General features: G+C 38.0%; 1 protein-coding gene across 4 annotated transcripts in view; it reads left to right on the top strand.

The window, feature by feature from the left end:
- LOC122156192 (granulocyte-macrophage colony-stimulating factor receptor subunit alpha-like) overlaps positions 1 to 20556 on the top strand; it is a 38393-nt gene that overhangs the window by 993 nt on the left and 16844 nt on the right. For all 4 annotated transcript variants that reach the window (XM_042810763.1, XM_042810764.1, XM_042810762.1 and 1 more), the window contains exons 3-11: positions 126 to 259; positions 2233 to 2359; positions 3372 to 3501; positions 3625 to 3794; positions 5811 to 5950; positions 8940 to 8978; positions 9979 to 10108; positions 10532 to 10625; positions 12445 to 12526. In XM_042810763.1, the coding sequence (XP_042666697.1) occupies positions 126 to 259; positions 2233 to 2359; positions 3372 to 3501; positions 3625 to 3794; positions 5811 to 5950; positions 8940 to 8978; positions 9979 to 10108; positions 10532 to 10625; positions 12445 to 12526 (1046 nt within the window). The remainder of the gene's footprint in view (positions 1 to 125; positions 260 to 2232; positions 2360 to 3371; positions 3502 to 3624; positions 3795 to 5810; positions 5951 to 8939; positions 8979 to 9978; positions 10109 to 10531; positions 10626 to 12444; positions 12527 to 20556) is intronic.

The following is a 20556-nucleotide window of genomic DNA, read 5'->3' as shown; positions in this document are numbered from 1 at the left end:
GTGTAATATGCTTCTCTTTAGACATATTTGTCCCCCAGTTGCCTTTTGTCTTAGATCTGGTAAGTAGTAACCTCTATACCTCAAAAATCCGAACATAACCGATCCCTATTATGTGATAATTTCAGGGGAGATGTCAGATTCACCCATCCAAAATTTGATGCTGAATTGGTGGAAAACAGAACTGAGTTGGATCAGCACCATGAATTTCACTAAGTACAACTGTTCTATGTCAGTATATAATAATGTGGTCGAAATACAGGTAAATTTTCTATGTAAAATATCAACAGAGATAAATCACTACACTTTATTCTTTATCTTTTGTATTCTTGAATAACTGAAAAAAGATAGTCTGTGTTTTAGCCATTCTTTTTAGTTTTTATTGAGGCCCATCTTGATACTGATATGTGTCTGTCCTCTGACAATTCTCATGAAATTCTTGCCCTGTGAGGACTATTGTGGGACCAGGATCTTGATGAGACTGAAGCATAAGACTGCCTGTTTTCCTGGTTTCAAAGGAACTTCACTGAGAGGCATCTCATGCTGTATGGATGAGAATTTTCACGTATAGAGGAGAAATTGAGTTAGACACATGTGCTCTGACTTACTTTAATAAGTGGTCAGTGGCACTGGAGCTGTAGTTTAGCTCAGAACTGGGACTCATGTGACATAGAAGTTTGTGAAGGAACAATTTTTCTGGAGTGGCTCCTGGGATCCAAGCTGGTTATTTCAAACACAGTAGGCACATTTGAATAGACAAACTGAACCAAAACCTGGAGGAAAAAAAAAAAAAAAGGGCCTGAGCAGCCAGCAGCTCTGTAGCTAGACATTCTTGAAAGGCATTCACTTTAGATCACTCTGCAGGACAGCATGTTCCAGATGCCCGTCTTGCATCTTGTCCCAAGAGAGCAGGAAACCTATATGCATAGCTAAAAAAGAAAAATAAGACATATATATATAGACATATATATATTTTTGGTTTTGGTTTTGTTTTTTTTTTTAATACAGCTCCAACATTTTGATAGCTGACAGGAGACATGGAACTCAGAATGGATTACTTGGACAGTGTTCTGACGTTATGGAAAGATGATTTCTTTGTCAGGTTCAGTCTGTTTTCAGCTCTTATGCAGAGAAGATGGCAAGCTAAACCTTTCCCTGTTTTGTAATTACTACATGTATTAACCAGAATAGGTTTTCTTTTGAAGACTGCTATGTTCTTCAAAGCTAGTCATGAACTCATGGGAATATTTTTTTCCTGAATACATACATTACTCCAGTATTCACCAAATTCTCTTCCTCTAGACACCACAGCTGCAGTAATGTCACAGTCTATTTGGTCAATATCTCTTGTGCATCAGACTGACTTGATTACCTCTAAAGTTCAGGAACGGGAACTGTATCAGGAAATATTGGTTTTGACATCCTTTTTTGCACAAATAAAGAATAAGCATTTTATGCTATGCTGCTCTGTCAGTGTGCAAAATATATACCACATTTACTGTTTCTGTAAGCAGTTTCCAGAAGTCTAACTTCTGGGGAATCTTTTAATACTCCATGTAGTTCTAGCATCTGCATCAATGATCACAGGTTAAAATAGTCATGTCACCCTCATTTCAACTATCTAAGCATGGAAACCTTAGTCTTCAAAACTTTGATAAAAGCTACCAGTGAGATACAGGTCCTGCCTGGAGAAAATGTATCCCATGCATCTTAGATGCAAATGCGTGTGTCCTTTACCACTACATACAGAAGGCACTTATATGATTTGTTCAAATTGGCTGCTAACATTAAGAAATCTAATTCTACTAGACATTAACCTCAAGCCATCTCCTTACCCAAGCAGTCACTTGTGGGCTATCTCCTTTTGTCTTTGAAATGAGAATAAAGTACAGAAAAGCCATCTGTTGATTTTTACAAAAGAACATATGCTTCATTTTGAGGAGGTTCAAAAGATTTTTTATGCTGATGGATGGATAGAGAGGAGGAGTTCCTATTCTTCACACTACTCTGTCATGAGATTTTCTGATGGGAAGCATCAAAGTCTTCACCTTATGCTGATAAAGGCTCATTATCCAACATTTCTAGGAAGGGAGCTCTCTGTCGTAGGGAGATATAAGTACTTCACTCTAGTAGTGGACCCAGTGTTACACAGAAAGCACAGGCTTTCTACAGGAGTATTACATAAACTGTTAGTTGAAAAAGTTAAAAATTAACCACTTGAATGTAATTTTTCAGGAAAAGAATACAAATTGCATCTTTGGAAGAAATCTAGCATATCCTCTGCACAACGGGGCAAACTTTTCGGTTAAAGCAGAGAGCACTAACAGTACATACTCAGTCACATGCAAGTATATTCCTCAAGGTAATGCACTAGACTTTGGGAAAGGATTTGCATGCTTCTAATGGGCCTGAGTGTAAAAAAAAAAACAACCATGAAGTGCTTCCTTCTTTAGTTATTCTATTTCCTGGAAATGGATATCTCCTTGTTTATATCCTTATGACAATGTATGTTGGACAAGTGAACTGTTTTCCTACAACTTGTAGGAAACTCAATAAATGTTTTGCCCTTGGTTAATGTCTTGCTTGGCAACATTTTCTTAATTGCAAATTCTCTTCTGAATGTTTATTAGCTTCATTTTCCTGTATTATTCAAAATCAAGTTGAAATAGGTTTGTGGCTGTGGTTTTTTAAATTTTTCTAGAACTGTGTGATACCTTGAATTCTCATGGTGTCACTTTGTAGTGTCCAATCTATGATAACAAAAAGTCTTACAGAATCTGCCCTTTTTTATATGAGACGGATAACAGATATGAGAGTGTTAAGATAATGAGGTACAATATTTGCTGATTTAAGTAAGATATAATTGGAATATACACAATGACGCTACTTCCTGTCTCATCAAGCTCAAAGAAATTATTGTTTCCTTATAAAAGGAGGGCTAAGCCATTCTTTCTTTTAAAAAGACATGTTTATTCTCCTTGTTAGCCTCTGTTGGGGTTAGGAGTTAAAGAGTAATTTGTAGTGTTTGTGATCTGGTGATGTTAATCTCAGAAATCAGAATAATTCAAGCAACAGAGGTGGCCACTTTAGGCGTCAGCCTGCATTATGGCAACCTAGTCTTCATGGAGCCTAATCCTGTCATATGCAACTTCAGTCATATCTTTGGAGGACATAGCTACATCAGATTCTTCACAAGATCTGTCAGTCTAAATATCTTCCAATGCAGCTACGTAAAATGATGTTTACCATTCCTAATCAAAACAATAATTGTATAGAGTTGCAGGTGTCTGCTGTATCTAAGCATGTGCCAAGATCCTCCACTTCGGAGCAGTCCACACATTTTTTCCTCATAATGGACATTGCTGTGTTTGCAGGCATTAATGGGTCAGCCATTGAGAACTTCTCCTGTGTGATTTATGACATTTCCCTCATGAACTGCACTTGGCAGGCAGGCAGGAATGCTCCAGGAGATACTCAATATTTTCTCTACTGGCAGAACTCGAGGTGAGTAGGTCTTCTTGAGTCTTGAATTCCCATTTACCACATCACAGTACCCATGTTTAACTAAAACTCCTTGAGATATATATATATATGTGTGTGTATGTGTGTGTGTTATATTATCTGTAGAGATGATGACGTAATGGAATGTGAGCTTTACATTGAAGACGAAAATGGTAGACATGTGGGATGTAGATTCAAAAACGTGAAGATAGAGAAATCCTATTTTTTGGTGAATGGGTCTAGCAAAAACTCCCTGATCCAGTTCTATGACACAGATATTGACCTATATACAATTGGTGAGTAAATTATTTATTTTGTTTTATTTCTACTATTGCATGAGGGTAATAGAGCATTTATCCCCGAGACAGAGCCTGCAGTCAGACAGAATTGTCTCCCCACATGACAGTTTTTCCTGTTTTCTGAAAATATTCGGTCTTATCATTGATGCTGACAAAAATACAGTACAGAAATGGACCACAAGAGGAAGTAGTAACAGTCTGAAATAACTGTTAAGAAAAGTCTGACCATCCTAACAATTCTTACGTTGAGAGTTAGGATTTTCTGGCTTGAGTGTCATTTATCTAAAAACCATGCAGGCATTCAAATCCATTGGATGTTAATACCAGAGTTCCTAAATTCTCATTGAAATCTCTAGTTCTATCTTCACCTGTGCAGCTAAGGTGAAATGTGTTGCCCGGTCTGTCAACTCATTTAGTTGATTATTATGCTAAAGATGGTGAACACTGGCTTTGTAAATGCTTTCACACTGTTTTTAATTATGTTTAAAGCTGTTAAAAATTATCTTATTTCTGCTTTTATTGTCTGGCTGCAGAATTTAGCTTCAGTTTACTTCCCCATAGAATCTGTAACCATTTTCATTTTATGGACTTTCTACATTTCAGTTCAGAATACATCTACTCATTTACCAGCATTGTTGGACATAACATTTTTTTTTCTTAAGAGTGGTATCTGTACAGGCAAGACCTGAAGTCTCTTTTCACTCATCATCCTTGAGACGACAAAAGAAGCAGTATATGCCCTCCTTTTCTAATCGCTCTGAATAATTTATAAATGTTTCTCGCTCCCTGGTCCTTTCAAAAATACTATATTATAACTATTATTTACTTAGTATTTTTTTTCAGTGACCTTCAGACTTCTTCCTTGTTTAACTTCTCAAAATGTTACTGCTTTGGATCAAGGTTTTCTTTATAGCTGCTGCTTTTCCATCCTTTCTTACATGGAATAGCACCATTACTTGACATGTATCATACAACATAAACACTGAGCTAGAAAAAATACAGGGTATGCATCAGCAGTTCTTCCATTCAAGGTCAGTTCCTTTATCATCTGTAAAAATACATTGTCTCACCTGTATTCCTAGAGTAAAATGTGAGAGACTGAGAGACTGTGGCTTTTTCAAGAAAATCAACTACCTAATGAAAGAGCCATGAAGAAAATAAGCAAGGATTCTTCACAGCTGTGGCCCTTGTCAGCTTTTTTCAGCAATCTACTTGAATTACGTATACATCGATGGAATTTTGGAGATGGCATTTCACACCACTACCTTTTTCAGTGATGGCCAAAGACATTTCTACTAAAGAGACACCAGATAGTGCCACCAAGAAGCATAGCTTCATTCTATAAAGAAAAGGAAGTAAGCTGTACTATTACTCAGCTAAATTAAATAAAACTGCTTCTTGACCAAACAGCCCATCACAAACAGACCAGTCTTGTCCGTAAAGACTGATGCAAGATAGTCTAACTGAAACCATTCCCTCTATTGTTTTATCACTCCTTTAGTCATCAGTGTCTGCTTGTCCTTTGCTGTTGAAATAGATATTAAGTCCTTGGGTATGATCAAAATACAAAAGTATCTGTACTTTTGCCCAGGCTTGTGAAAGCAGGGGAGATGTCTGAAGTTCTAGATTCTTAAAACTGAAGTGCCATTCTTAAATCCGTATGGTTATTTTTGGAGGAGAAATAAGCTGCTTGGTTCATAACACCAAGCAAGCCATATGGTCATGTCACAGAAGAGTTAAATGAGAAAGCTTAAAGAATGAAATAACCTTCAGAATTCTTACATTAGGATTAACATCAGATTGCTCTCCCTGAACCACATTCCTACTTCTTTTCCTGGAGACAGGATATAGAGAACTCTGGTCTTCTAACACAGTGCTCAATAAAAATAAATGCAAATAAATATATTTATTCACAGAAATGTTACCCACAATTCTTCTTTTTTTTTTTTTTTAATCAAATCAAAAACTATGAAGTGATTTTAAATATTTGAATTCTTGAATTTATCATTTCAGAAAAACTCATGCCTCCATCAAATGTCACTGTCAGTTGTGACGAAAATTCACATTCTTGCACTATTCGATGGCAACAACCCCAAATAAATCACTCTAAAAAAGACAGATGTTTTAAATATGAAGTTGAAATAACATCCAAGGTAAGAGGAATCTCTAGACCTACATTAAACATCGATGCAAATTTTTACATTTTCTAATATGCATGGGTAAAAAGAAAACCTCTCGTATCATGTAGACTTCCTCATATGCAGTGTTATTTTTCTTTGTCGTGCCTTTCTTGTACCTTGTGAAACTGTACTGTCCCATTTTATCCCACTTTATGGCTAATCACAACTTGAACATATTACAGATTTGGCAGTGACAAAACTAGAAAAAGTACTTTCTTTTGCTGAGGTTCACTTCTTTCCAGTGGTGACTGCATCTGGGCTGCAGGTACGGGGTGAAGAAATGGTGATTTGGTTAAGCAGTATGAATGTATGGAAGAGGCTGAAATTTCTAATTCAAAATGTAACTAGCTAACCAGACACCATAGCAGCTGGAGATGTACAATGTTAAGTGAAAGAAAACAAATGAGAGAGAAAGCAGAAAGACTTGACAAGTCTTTGGGAGCAAACAGGAGTGAGGATGGAGTGACAGACTGAGGGGTCCAGCTGGAAGGAGAGTATGTGCACTACACCTCTGGCAGAACTTCGGCAGGCGACCAAGAGGTGGCTGATGGCAACTGGGGAACAGCCTGCCTGTACTGCAGCCCCGCGGCCACTGGGCGGCTGGCGCCGTCCTTCTCTGGAATTACTGTTCCAAACTGAGTCTGGAGGCGGTTTGCTAATTCACAGATGATCCCAGATGATTGCTGCTATAAAACCTTACGGCTTCTTCCAATCCCTTTGCCTTTGTAGCAATTAAGTCCTTATACTGAGCTCTGTGTGACTTTGACATAAAGAGAAATCACAGTAAAGCAATACAGAATTCTTTATTTTTTAACTTGATTAATACCAGGTTACAAAGAATATTCAATTCATATGGTGTCTGAACTGCCTCGTATTTCCATAAGAAATTATCAGCAGTTTTCATGTTACTAATTTCATCAAAGTCCACCAAATACTGCATTGCAAAATGTATTGCTTTCCAATTGCAAAGGATAAAGTGAGAGAAATATTGCATTCCTAATATACTGCAACCAAAATATATTTGTGCTACAATCAACTTTTAAACTTTATTTTACAACTGGAAATTACTTGCATTGAGAGAAAACAAAAAGGATAACACAATGACCGTGAACAGGCTGCCCTCAGGAGTTGTGGAGTCTCCTTCTCCGGAGATATTCAAAACCCACCTGGATGCCTGCCTGTGTGACCTGATTAGGGAACCTGCTTAGCAGAGAGGTTGGACTGGATTGACTCCAAAGGTCTCTTCTAATCCCTATGGTTCTTTAATTCTGTTATCATCTTTCTTTCTCGTATGTGACATCAGTAACAACCCTAAAGGGAGATTACCTGATTCCATTTTCCCCCTCTGCTCAAGATAGCTGCTTTAGGGATTCAAGGACCTGCTCTCTTGTACAGCAGCATGCTTTGCAACACATGCTCGGGTGCCACATGGGCACTATTATTTTCTGAAGAAATATTTGATCTGATTTCTTCTTGTTTTACAGTAGGAAAAAAAAAAAAACAACAAGACTGAAAGTAATTAAAAACAAACAAAAAACCCCAAACCCACAGGATAGTGGAGATGTTGATTATTAGCCTGCCAATCGTTAGTTGTGTGAGGTCAATATGCTATATATTAGTCATTATACCTACACAGAAGAGATATGGGATTTTATTTTCTATCAGAAATGTAGATGAAATATTTATGAATCCAAATCACTTCTGAATGATTTCATCTGAGGGAAAAGAAACATCATTTGCGTGGCATTTACAATTCAGCATAGTGTTTTGTGTTTTTATAAGATATAAATAATAGATTTAAAAAGAAAAGCTTATCTCATGAAGTTCAACAAGGTGAAGTGCAAAGTCCTGCAACTGAGTTAGGGCAATCCCAAACACAGATACAGGCTGAGTGGAGAATGGCTTGAGAACAGTCCTGGGAGAAGGATTGGGCAGTGTCAGTTGATGAAAGATTTAATATGAACTGCCAATGTGCGCTTGCAGCCCAGAAAGCCAATTTTATCTTGGGTTGCATCAAGAGAAGTGTGACCAGCAGGTCAAGGAGGTGATTCTGCCCCTCTACTCTGCTATTTTGAGACCCCACCTGGAGACTGCATCCAGTTTGGGGGCCCCCAAAACAAAGAGGACATGGAGCTGTTGGAGCAGGTCCAGAGGAGAGCTGCAAAGATGAGGGCTGGAGCCCTTATAGGGAAAGGCTGAGAGAGCTGGGGCTTTTCAGCATGGAGAAGATTCCAGGAGAACTTAAAGCAGCCTTCCGGTACTAGAAGGGGACCTGCAGGAAAGCTGGGGAGGGACTTTTTTTAAGAGCATGTAGCAATAGGGGAAATGGCTTTAAACTGGAAGAGGGTAGATTTAGACTAGTTATTAAGAAGAAATTATTTTCTGTGAAAATGGTGACACACTGGAACAGGTTGCCCAGTGAGGTTATGGATGCCCCCTCCTTGGAAACATTCAAGGCCAGGCTGCATGGGGCTTTGAGCAACTTGGCCTAGTGGCAGGTGTCCCTGCCTATAGTGGCAGTTTGGAAATAGATAATCTTAAGGGTCCCTTCCAACTGAAACCATTCTTTGATTCTGTGATCTTAAAGGCTTTTTCTGATGTGTGTAAGAATAGAGTTACTGTTTGCATTCAGACCAGGGTGTTGTTTTTTTTTTTTCGGTTGTGTTTCAGTTCAACCATCAATCTGAAATACAATTTATTTCTCAGCTCTAATGGTAAGGAACACAAATACTTTTCGTAGAAGAAATAGTTACTATAAACTTGGCATTGCAGTTGAATCACATATCAGAAATAAAATATTAGGTAAATTACTAGGTAAATTAGGTAAATTGTTCATCAAAACAAACTGTGAAGTAGATAAGACAGTAATGCAGAGAAAGGTGATAGGCAATTGATTAAAATGACTATCTTAACAAAAAAAAAAAAGCGATCATAAAAATAAAACTTTTCTCTCGATATACAGGCTAACTCTGCAGAGTGGACCAATCAAAGTTATACAAAAGTAAGTTTGCTTTTTCTATTTATCAGCAGTGTATGTTCGTTTCATAGTCAATTGTGAAATGCAGATAGCACACAATTGCATCTAGCATTAGTTCTACGCTTTATGATATTTTTATTTATGGGCTTCTGAAAAGTGTCTAGCTGCTAAATAATTATGATATTTGTGTCACTTGTCATACATTCAAAGAAATGTGGAAAAAAAACCAGAAAAGTTACTGTTCCATAACTATTTTTAACATAAATATTTCTTCCTCTCAAATGTTCGGGTCAGAATTTGAAAATACACATTAGTGACAGAAGGGAAAGAAGTCATTGAGAAAACTCCTCCTAGGAATTTAATTCAACTTATGTATACCCAAAAACCAAAAAAAGCCCTTGGGAATAGTTCTGCAGGTATGCTGCACCTTCTTCTACTCAGTGCAGCCTACACTTCCCACTCCTATTCTGAAAGTATCCAAAGAAAGAGTATGTTTTGGGAAGTTCTGGTACAGCTAAGTACTGCAGTCTTCTTATTTGACAATATTTTACAACTTTTGTTTGTCCTAAGGAGCCCTATTACAAAGACAGAAACATGAGCTACATGCAGATGGTTTATTCTTTGCATTATAGAATTTTAGCAGCACTAATACGAGATGATTCAAGATGCTTTTCTGCTTCTGTAAATGTAGCAAGGAAAATCATAAATAAATCATAATTACTGATGATGTAATTTCATAAGAAATTACAGGTTAACGAATAGAAGTTGAAAAGTTGAAAGTTCTAGACAGCAAAATTTATGGAGTGATAGACTATACTTGAAAGGATACACACATAGGTACATATATACTACATACTTCAAAAGCAAGCATATATTTTTTGCTCCAAAGCAGCAGTCTGATCTAACAAGCAATTCCTCCATACCTCGAAAACTCTCACTGGTAAACGCAGCTTCTACATTGTCAACATCTAGGAATTCAGCAATGAAAAACTCAGTCTAGATGTGGTTTTGTCTTTTTGCTTAGGAAATTATTACGAGCCACATAGTTCAAAATCCCAACATGAGAAAGAAGAACCTGGTGAAAATAAGAGCAGCTGGCCATACGTGTAGAGTGAGCAAAGATTGGGGGGAGTGGAGCGCAGCTGTTGAGTTTGGTAAGAATAAAAAATCTTTACCGTGACTTATCTTTCTCCCTGTTATGACCTAACTACTTCACACATGGATGTGCACTTACAAAGAAAAATATAAAGTATACGTAAGCATTGTGTTTCATTGCACATTACTGGGAAGGAGAGAGATGATTAGTTTATCTCTTAACATTCTAACTTTGGAAATCAATAAAAAAGTTGTATATTTGAAACTGTAGTCTATCATGCCTGCTTAGTGCTGAGGATTAACAAACAGGTTTGGTGTTAATCTCTCCTGGAAAAATGTACAGCTAAAATGCTAAAACAAAAAAGGGTTGCATTTTGTTCCAGGAGAAACCTTTTGGACTGACATTCATTAGTTAGAGTATGTGCTTGACTGTGCATTTATTGCTTTTTGTTAACAATGATTCATGACTGTTGCTCTTTCAGGAAACGAAGAAATTTCTTCTTCAGTATGGATTTTACCCGTAGTGGCAGTTGCAACACTCTCAATAGCTATCTTTACAATTTTCTTCTGCAAAAGGTATATGGAATTTATACTTCTATTTTATTTTGTGTGAATGTTTGAAACATGTGCAGTTCTTAAGCAAATAAATTATGCAGAGGTGCCTCTGAACACATTTTCACTCACAATCCAATAGAAGCCAAATTAAAAAGGTGTTCTCAAGGCAGGCATTATGATTGTGATACCTAAAGTCTCTGGATGACTCACATACATTTTTTCAAGAGTCTCTAATGTTAACATGGCAAGAAGGTTAATTATGTTTCATCACTTACCACAGAATCATAGAATTATTAAGGTTGAGAAAAGATCTCCAAGATCATCTAGTCCAGCTGTCCATCTACCATCAATATTTCACCACTAAACCAAGTCCCTTAGTACCACATCGACATGTTTTTTGAACATCTCCAAGGCCTGTGACTCAAACACCTCCCTGGGTAGCCTGTTTCAGCACCTCAACACTCTTTTGGAAAAGAAACCTAATTCCAACTCAACATCCCCTCACTCAACTTGAGGCCATTTCTTCTCATCCTGTTGCTGGTTACATGGCAGAAGAGGCTGACCCCCACCCCACCACAACCTCCTTTCAGGAAATTTTTGAGAGCAATAAGGTCTCCCTGAGCTTCCTCTTCTCCAGACTGAACAATCTCAGCTCCCTCAGCTGTTCTTGCGAAGACTTGATCTCTAGACCCCACAACAGCATTGTTGCTCTTCTCTGCACATGCTTCAGGGTTTCAATGTCTTTCCTGTAGTGAGAGGCCCAAAACTAAACACAACACTCAAGGTGTGGCTGAGTACAGAAGGATGATCGCTTCCCTGCTCCTGGTGGATTCAACTCCATCCAGCATCACTCTCTGGGCCCAGCCCTCCAGTTGGTTCTTTATCCAGTGAATTGTGTATCTGTCCAAGCCAGTGTCAAAGGCTTTGCTGAAGTCTAGGTAGACTATGTCAACAGCCTTTCCTTCATCCACCAGGCAGGTCACTCAGTCATAGAAAAAAATCAGGTTGGTGAAGCAGGACCTGCCTCTCACGAGCCCATGCTGGCTGGGCCTGATCTCCTAGTTGTCCTGCACATGTCCTGTGATCTCACTCAAGATGATCTGTTCTATAACAATCGGTTCCCAGGAGCAGAGCATGGTACCTCCTTCTGCCTCCTCTCCTCAGGGTGCTGCGCAGAACAGTGAGGTCACCTCTTAGCCTTCCCTGCAAAAAAACCTAAGTTTCAACAGCCTCTCCTGATACCAGCTTTTTAAAGCCATTCTTACCAACATGTGGACTGTCTGCCAAAAGATGTGATTTCTTGAAATGTAATTATTGCAAACACACAGGCTGATTGTACTTATCAGTACAGATCTTCTAACATTCTAACATTAGAATTGTCCTAGCAAGCTAAATTAATCTGAGAATGCATAAGAAATTTGCATTTCTTCCTGAAATAAACTATGCAAGAGAAATGGAAAGAAAAAGGATAGTCTACCTTATCATGTGCTTTGTATAGAAATATGCAGTAATTCAGAGAAGACTGTTCTTCCTACTTGTTTAAAAGTTTATGTTCACTTTATACTGGTTGCAGTGGCTTAAATATGATCACAGTAGTAAGTTCCTTCTTATTTCAAAGAAGAAAATAAATATTTTGAATCTAACCAAAAAGAAAATTACTACCATCTAAATTCTTAGTGTCTTCCTCATATGTATTCATTCTGTGACATGATGATGTACAATTTTCATTTCTTTTCTTCCCCTGGAGGAGGAAGATAAGAGCTTGTTCAAGGGTGCAGTGGTTTTGACACATGCTAGATACTTTATTTTTCTGTTTTGCTCTATCCCATTTGAATTCCAGGACTGGTTATTGGAAAGCAGTATTTCCACAAGTTCCAAAGCCAAAAAATCCATTTCATGGACAGCTTGATATAAATCCACAGGTAGGCTTTCTTTCTATTTTATATTAAATGCATGAAATGCAAAATAAAACTATACTGCAGGTTTAAAGGTAATGTTTAAATGATAAGGAACTTAAAGGAAAGAATAACTCTTTCCTTTGCCATATACTGAGGAACTATGAAAGAAAATCAGCAGGGAATTTGTTAAGGGAAGTCAAATGCAGTACTCTTCTCCCCCCAGGGGGTTTCTGCTGTTCCAGTTTGACGGGCACAGGGGTTAATGCTTCCATTGGTAGGTCTTATACCTATGGATGACTTACAAGCATCACACTGTCACCAACATAATTATAAACATAAATAATAAACATAAATAACACAATGTCCCATAAGTAGAGCCACAAACAGTCCAGTCTGGCTGCTTCTCTCCAGCTGGGCAGGATGAACTTTGCCAGTGGGACATGTACACATCTGTACTCAAGGCCTGTTCAGTTAACTAAGCTTCAGGCCAAAGTGTACTCACCTGGTTATGTACCTTAATAAAGTTAATCCTTTTGTTCTAATTCTTTTAAAATTATCTGTGAACGGTGTGTTGGAGAAAAGCACGCTTTCCCCCTACTCATTTTCAAGCCAGGCTGAAAATCATGTTTCAGCACTACAGAGGTGTTGAAATTTCAGTATTTTGTCTTTCTAAGGAAAGCTTATCTGATAAGGAGGAAAAAAAAAAAAAAAAGTGAAATATTTCCTTAAAATATGCAAAAAAGTTGAAATATTCTCAGAATTACACATACATAAGTTAGTCACGTGTATAAAACTAACAGAAATTTTAATTTTCCTTTCAGACGATGGAGTGCAAAATGCAGTCAGTAACTTCTGAAACTGAACAAATTATAGTAGTTGCTGAAGTAGTAAAATAGTAAAAACAAATGAGGAACCTGAAAGTGTACTTTTTAGTTCAGGCAATTCAGCTCTGCAGAAAGTCAGGAACTAAAATGCATAGGTAGTATAGCCAAGAGATAAGATTATTCATGTGTAAGTTTTTGAAATGCCTTATCTTTTCTTTTAATTTCATCTTACTTTAGCTGTCTGGGTAACTGTCCTTACTGGGTATCTTCCATTCTGTGAATATGATTTAAATATTTTGGTCAAGAAGTTTCAGTTGCAACATGTTAAAGAAAAATAATACTTTTTTTTTTTTTTTTTTAAATCATATTAAAAATACTAAGAGCCAACCTACTGAGAGGGCAGGCCAGCTATTTAGAGGGACCTTGACATGCTGAAGAAATGGGTTGATGGAAACCTTACAAAGTTCAACAAGTGCAAATGCAAAGACCTGTACCTGGGACAAACTAAATCCATGTATCCTAGTGAGTGGGTGACAGACAGGTTTGTAGACAAGGCTTTGGTCCTGGTGGACAGGGTAGACAAAAATAACCAATGTGTCCTTATGTATGGTCAGGTGACAGGAGAGCACAGACAAAGATCCCCCTTTCAGTTAAGACCTAATTCCATACAAAGCTCATTCTGGAGCTGGAGTTATATCAGAATAGTCCTGTCATCTGACTCCCTGGTTTGGATGGTTGGAAAGTAAGCCATCCATCCACATCTAACCTGAGGATGTTATGCCGGAAGCTCACCAGGACTTCTAAGTTGATGTTAATATTCAAACAAAAAATGGTCAAGCGTTTCACCCCTTAACAGAATTAACCTTTGAGTACTTTCATTCACAATAAAAATAACTTTATCCTCTGAGGTAGTCTCATTGATTTTGACAGCTCACGTATCTTTCTGCTTCTTTTGGCCTTGGAGATTCAGGTTTTAAGGATGTCATAATGTTCTTCATAAATAAGTGAGGAACCATGGCTAGAACAAACTTATGCTTTAGTGTAAAACTGCTTTTTATTTTGAGACAAAAACTTGGACTACAGTATCAGGCATCCAAATATAGTTATTTGATTATTAGACTACTTTTTTTTTACAATGCTATATGCTTGATTGTCAGATTAAATATTCCCAGGACAGTTTTCTTGCACCAGGACCAACTGCCATTACACACTAGCCCCAGTCTGAGATAATCCCTGGACTATGCCCAGGATTTGTTCAGGACATTGACATTGTTTGCAAGTCCTGGCCAAGTCAGTGCTGAGAACAGTTGTTTCTGGACTCCTTCCAGTGCTGAGGAGTTGTCCAACCACCAGCACTGGCAGGAACTATTCCCCACACTAACTTCTACTCTAGATAGGTGCAAAGGAGCTCTTGGTAGAACTACTGCATTTGAAAAAATTAATGATTGCCACTGAGTCAAAGACTCACCTGGGAAGATTTTTCCTTCAGATTACAAGAACAGGGCCAATTTCTCAAGGAGAAGGAGCTGAACATATGTACAAACAGCATTTGCACATACTTCTCCCAGTGCACAGCAAAAGCCAGAATGGAAATGCTCACAGTCACAAGCAAAAAGAGTGACGACATTGTGCTAGGCCACACTAATTTATACAGCTTTTGATGATATCATTCCTGTTGGACAAAAATGCCAGGGAGCAGCATAGTTTGACTGTAATCCACCATAGCATAACCATGAACTAGGAAACATTAATGGCTCGCTGTAGGGAATTGAATAGGAAAGTATAATAAAGGCAGTATCTCTTAGGAGATTGCATTACAGTCTGGTAGATACAAAAAAAAAAAAAAAAAAAAAAAAAAAAACCCAACACTCCTTATTCCCTGTTTTCTTTAGATAAGGAATAATATACTTTAGTTTACTCAGGGAAGGAGCTCAGGAAAAGCTGGCAGGTCATTTAGAACTACATTCTCTATGCAGAACAGTGAGACATTGTAACACTTAGGGAAACAAGCAGACATATTAGGAGACCAGCTTCCCAAATCAAAAGGGCGCAAGGAGGAAAGGAACAGATAACAGCGGGTGTCCAAAGAAGGAAGTAAATGTGGAAACTCAAATCTATGCAGTTCTCACAAGAATCCAACTTAAGGATGATAAGACCTGGCCAGTCCATTCTGTATCATCTTCAAAAGGTTGTGGAGACCAAGGAGGTCTTTGTTGACTAGAGAAAGGCAAGTATTGCTCCATCTTTAGAAAAAGTTCTTAAGATTATCCCAGGGCCTGGCAGCTTGGAACGTCATGATGGGAGTCTTATTGGAGCACATTTCTGAGCACGATATGGAGGTTACTGGGAGTAATCAGTATGGTTTTTAAAAGAGTAAATACCCATGACAATTGGGGTACCAGAAGGTTCTGTCCTTAAGTCTATCCTGTTTGACATCTTTGTTGGTGAGATCATGTTTGTAGATAACACCAGATTGGGTGACCAATTCATTTGCTCAAAACAGAGGCCACACAGACTGAAGAAAAGGTGAAAAAGCAAACAAAACCTGAATTCATCCATTAATGACTTTTAATTTAAGTTGCCCAGAAAAGGAAAATTAGTGTGTGTGGTCTTTTTTTTTTTTTTTTTTTTTTTTTTTTTTTTAAGGTAATGTCTTTTTCAAAATAAGTGTTGTGAAAAAATTTCCTGTGCTTTTCTTAAAACTCTATGAATTACACTAGTCACTGTTAGTCTGTTACAAAAGAGTTTCATACAGCATTGGGCAACTTGTTGAATTATCCATCTGCGATCTAATCTTTTTTCAATGAAAGGCTGGTGACATTTCTGAAACTTTTATCAGCCTAGTGTTTGTTTTTTGTTTGTTTGTTTGTTTTTCTCAGCAAATGCTAATGCTAAACCAAGATATTATTGTAATTGATCATCCAGACCATGTAGAGTGAATTTCTCTCTCTTATTTATGATAAGCTACTCATGAATTGGCTACTAATAGCTACACCAACACTGTGGAACACCACCTGCAAGAGTCCAGAAGACCACCTGTGGACCAAGAGTGCTGGTTCTGAAAGAGGTTGTCCTGGGGGAGCCGGAGAGGTCATGGTCCACACCTCAGTGCTCCTGAGTCTCAACTGCTCACATTGACAAAGCACAGAATAGCACATTGCACAATACCAAAACCATTTCTGGTTTATTATAAACACCAAGATAAGCAGTTTGTCAGTTCAGAAACAGTTGATCTGATGGTTCCCAGGAGAAGGTGGGGCATGTTGAAGGAATACATAAAAGAGATCAGATGTCCTTAAAGGAAACAGGTTATCAATGGAGTCAGAGTCATGGTCTTATCCACATAGATAAACCAGGGCACTGTGAGGGCCATGTGTCCTCCTGAGAGGTACACGGAACCTGAGGACAGCCATGGAGCCATCAGGCCATGATCTCTCTGGCCAGAACTATCCCAGAGCAGCCAGTGAGCGAGCACAGACAGCCATATCCCAAGGAGAGGGAAGAATAGTGCACACAGAGCCCCAGTGAATTCATCCAGACTGGAGATTTGAAACACATTAGTCAAGACTAATGTAGCTACTCTTTGAATAGTCTGAAAGTACTAATCAGATGAGACTGTTAGACAACCCTCAGTTTATTCACAAACATGCCACCGCTACAGGATGCAAATCCTTTTAACAAAATTAATTATCTTTCCAGAAAAGCTCACAAGTTTAAAAGTGTTTAAAATTATCTCCGAATTCTTAATTGGTCATTTATGCATTTCCTTCACCTGAAATTACTTGTCTTACTTCTCTTAGGTTCTGTCCTTCAGACCTTCCTCTTCCTCAACCCTTTCCAGTGCTTGTTCCTCCTCTCCTGTTCCTAGGTGAAAGCCACCTATTGAGAGCATGCTCAGGCCCAAACCCTCCCCAGAGTCTCTCACAGGGCTGGTTCTCAACCAGCAGAAAACAGTACTGATATGCTTGTCCTGAGCATATCTTGGGAAGAAAGAAATTGAACAGCATTGAGCTATTTTAGCTCCCACTGTCAGAATAAACCCAGAAACAGACAGGATGAGAAGCAAGTCCAGAGAGGATGGAAAATGGAACATGCCAATCCTCTTCCCAAGGTGCTGAAAAGATGACAAGGACTGAATCAACACTAGGAATGTAGCTTGAGAGACCAGAATATTTAGCTGAAACACATACACTCTTCTCTCAGTATTCCTCACTTTATCTTTACATAGTTTTCTTTCAGTCATAAAATCAAGATTTTAAGAAAATATTAACATACCCTTTTGAGAAGTATCCTTGGCTGATGTTGAGCAAGACAGAGCAGTGTGGATTGAAAAACAAAGACATTTAGAATTTGAAATATCTGTGAAGTAATTCCATATTGGTGGACCTCAACACATACACAAGAAAATAATAATAAAGTGAGAGATTTTGATTCAAGGAAAGCAGGGTTAGAAATAATTTTTCCTCTAACAAGACTAACTGCTAAGGACCCTCCCCCACTCCTAGGAAGCTCAGGGAATTCTCTTTTCTGTTCTTGTGCCTATATTAGGGGTGAAAGGTAAAGAGTAATTCAAATCATTCTGTCTGTGAATACTTGAAAACAAGAAATAATAAAGTCTTGCTGAAGAACAGCAAGCTACTTCTATGTATATCACGTATCATGTAAAACAAACTAGGAAGTGGCTAATACTCAGTGTGACCTAAAGCCACAGCTGAAGTTGCTGACAACTAAAGCAAACATTTTGATTTAGCTTTTCATGTTTTTATGACTGCAAAACCTTTTAGAAACTCAACATTCCATATAGCCATTTGGGTCTTGATAAAATTAAATGGTCATGTTATAAGAACTTCAAGCATTGACTAGTTGTATAAAATTGAAATCAGTGTAACGTAACTGCAATTATTCATTTCCAAAACATATTATTTATGAAAATGCCTTTATTTGTAAGAGGGGTACTTCTATGAATATGTTCATGACTACTGTGTGTTTATGCATTACTTTATAGTGATTCTGCATACTGTGACTGTTTAGTTTAGACAGTATAGCAGGAAGGAAGAGTTAGTTGTGTGATCAGTTCATGTGAAATCATTAGCATCTGCAAATTAGGAAATTTAAGGAAGTTGAAAAGCTGTAGGGGAAATGATAATCTGAGTAACTTTCTGGTTTGCAGAATTTGCTCTTAAGTAGTGGTGTACTGTAAAAAAAAACCTGACAGATCTAAACACTTGCAAGCTTAAGTGCCTTTGCTGCTCTGATCCAAAATCAAACAAAATAGAGGAGGAGGGTTTTTCCAGGAGGAGGTATGTGTCTTTGTGTCATCTATTGCTTTTTTCTTTTGCCACAATATAAAAAATGTGAGAATATAAACATTTGCTAAGGATTAAGCTAGATCCACTTATACTAGAACATCTGTGAAATCTGGATTAGCTTCCTGCTTTAGAAAGTCCAGGCAAAATACTTGTACTTCCTCCAGGATTCAAAGTTTATGAAATACCTATGATGCCTGTTGCTCTATTTGACTTTCATTATCTGACATTTATTTTGCAATAACTGAAAATATATATATACCTTTTCTGCATCCTTGGGGATATTCGGATTTCTATTTCTTGTAAAAAAAAGTTAATCATAAGATCACGCATAGATGGAAGGCATCTATGGAAGCTGGTGAATCACAATCCCTGTCCAGAACTGTCAGCTACAGAAGGTTGCACAGGGCTGTATCCTGTCAAGTTTGGAGTATCTCCAAGACTGAAGATTCCACAACCTCTCTTAGTAGTTGTGACAGTGTGTATCTACCTTTGAAGGAAAAAATGTTTTCTTATCTTTTAATGGAATGTCCTTTCTTTCAGTTTGTGCCCATTGCCTTTTGTCTGGTCACCGGGCACCACTGAGAAAAGTCTGGCTCCATCTTCCTTATTCCCCCCAAGTTACCGTATGCAAATGAATAAGGTTCCCTTGAGACTTCCTCTCTCCAAGCTGAGCAGTTCCAATTCTCTCCACCTCTCCTTTTTATGAAAGCTGTTCTACTTCTTTAACTGTTTTTGTGATTGTTTGCTTGACTCACTTTAGTGTACCTGTGTCTCTCTTGTACCGGAAAGCCCACAGCTGTACACAGGACTCCAGGGGTGGCCTCACTAGTGCTGAGTGGAGGGGAATGATCACCTTTCTCAGTGTGCTGGCAATACTTTGCCTAATGCATCTCAGTTTACAATTAACCTTCTTTGTGGCAAGGGAACATAGCTGACTCATGTTCAGCTTCATTTCTACCAGGACTCCAAGGACTCTCTTTGCATGGCTGCTTTCCAGTTGTGCTTGGGATTATTCCTCCCCATGAGGAACAAGAACAGCAGGTGCACGTTTCCCTTTGACTTCATGAGATCTTTATCAGCCCATCCAGGTCCCTCTGAAGCAAAACAGTATAGTGCTACAGCAACAATTTCTCCCAGTTTTATGTCATGTACAAAAATGAAAAAAACTATCTAGAGGTTTAATTGATTCTTGGAAGGCAACATTTAGGCATCAATATGAGTTAAATACTTAATTGCCTGTTAGACATTGCCGGATTTTTCCTATGCTTATTTATATGCCTCCTGGTACACTTAATGGTGATCTTCATTTGCCTGTGAAATATAAGCTTTGGTTTGACTGCAGTGTAAAAACATCATTTTATGTTCACATCATCCTATGAGTAAAATTCACATTTTCATTTACTGAAGGGGGTGATGGGCAGCATTAACTTTCCCACAGCCACTCAAGAAAAGAAAACCACTGGCAAAGCTAGGAGTTAGAATCAGGAAAGCTTGGTTACAGGTGGCTTTTACTGGTAATATCCTACACTCACAGCTTGAGAGAAAAGAACATGCCAAAAAAAGAGGATAAGAAAATAAAGTGTTTAAGTCAGTATTTAATTGATGCCTCTGTAAAAACTACTGTAGATATGCTATAATTTCTAAATGTGACCATATTTTTCTTCTGGAACACCGATACAGAAGTCACTCCAGAGCTTACTGTTTGCCCACGCCTTGCTACAAAAGATCAAACATACTCACATTCACTGTCACACAGTAAAACTGTCTGTCTTCAAGGGATATGATCACTGTTGCTGAGTAATACACGTCATACGTCTGGTAACATTAGATAATAAGCTTAGCAGTAATTTAGATGTTTTCCTTGATAATTTAGATGTTTTCCTTGATAAAATTTTCCTAGTGAAAAATTAAATATAAACTC

This window comes from Centrocercus urophasianus, unplaced genomic scaffold, assembly GCF_019232065.1.
Source record: "Centrocercus urophasianus isolate 14NV4802_14NV808 unplaced genomic scaffold, USGS_Curo_1.0 seq_12, whole genome shotgun sequence".
NCBI classification, from domain to species: Eukaryota; Metazoa; Chordata; class Aves; order Galliformes; family Phasianidae; genus Centrocercus; species Centrocercus urophasianus.
Note: the sequence above shows the minus strand (reverse complement) of the source record. Positions and strands in the feature narration are given on the sequence as shown.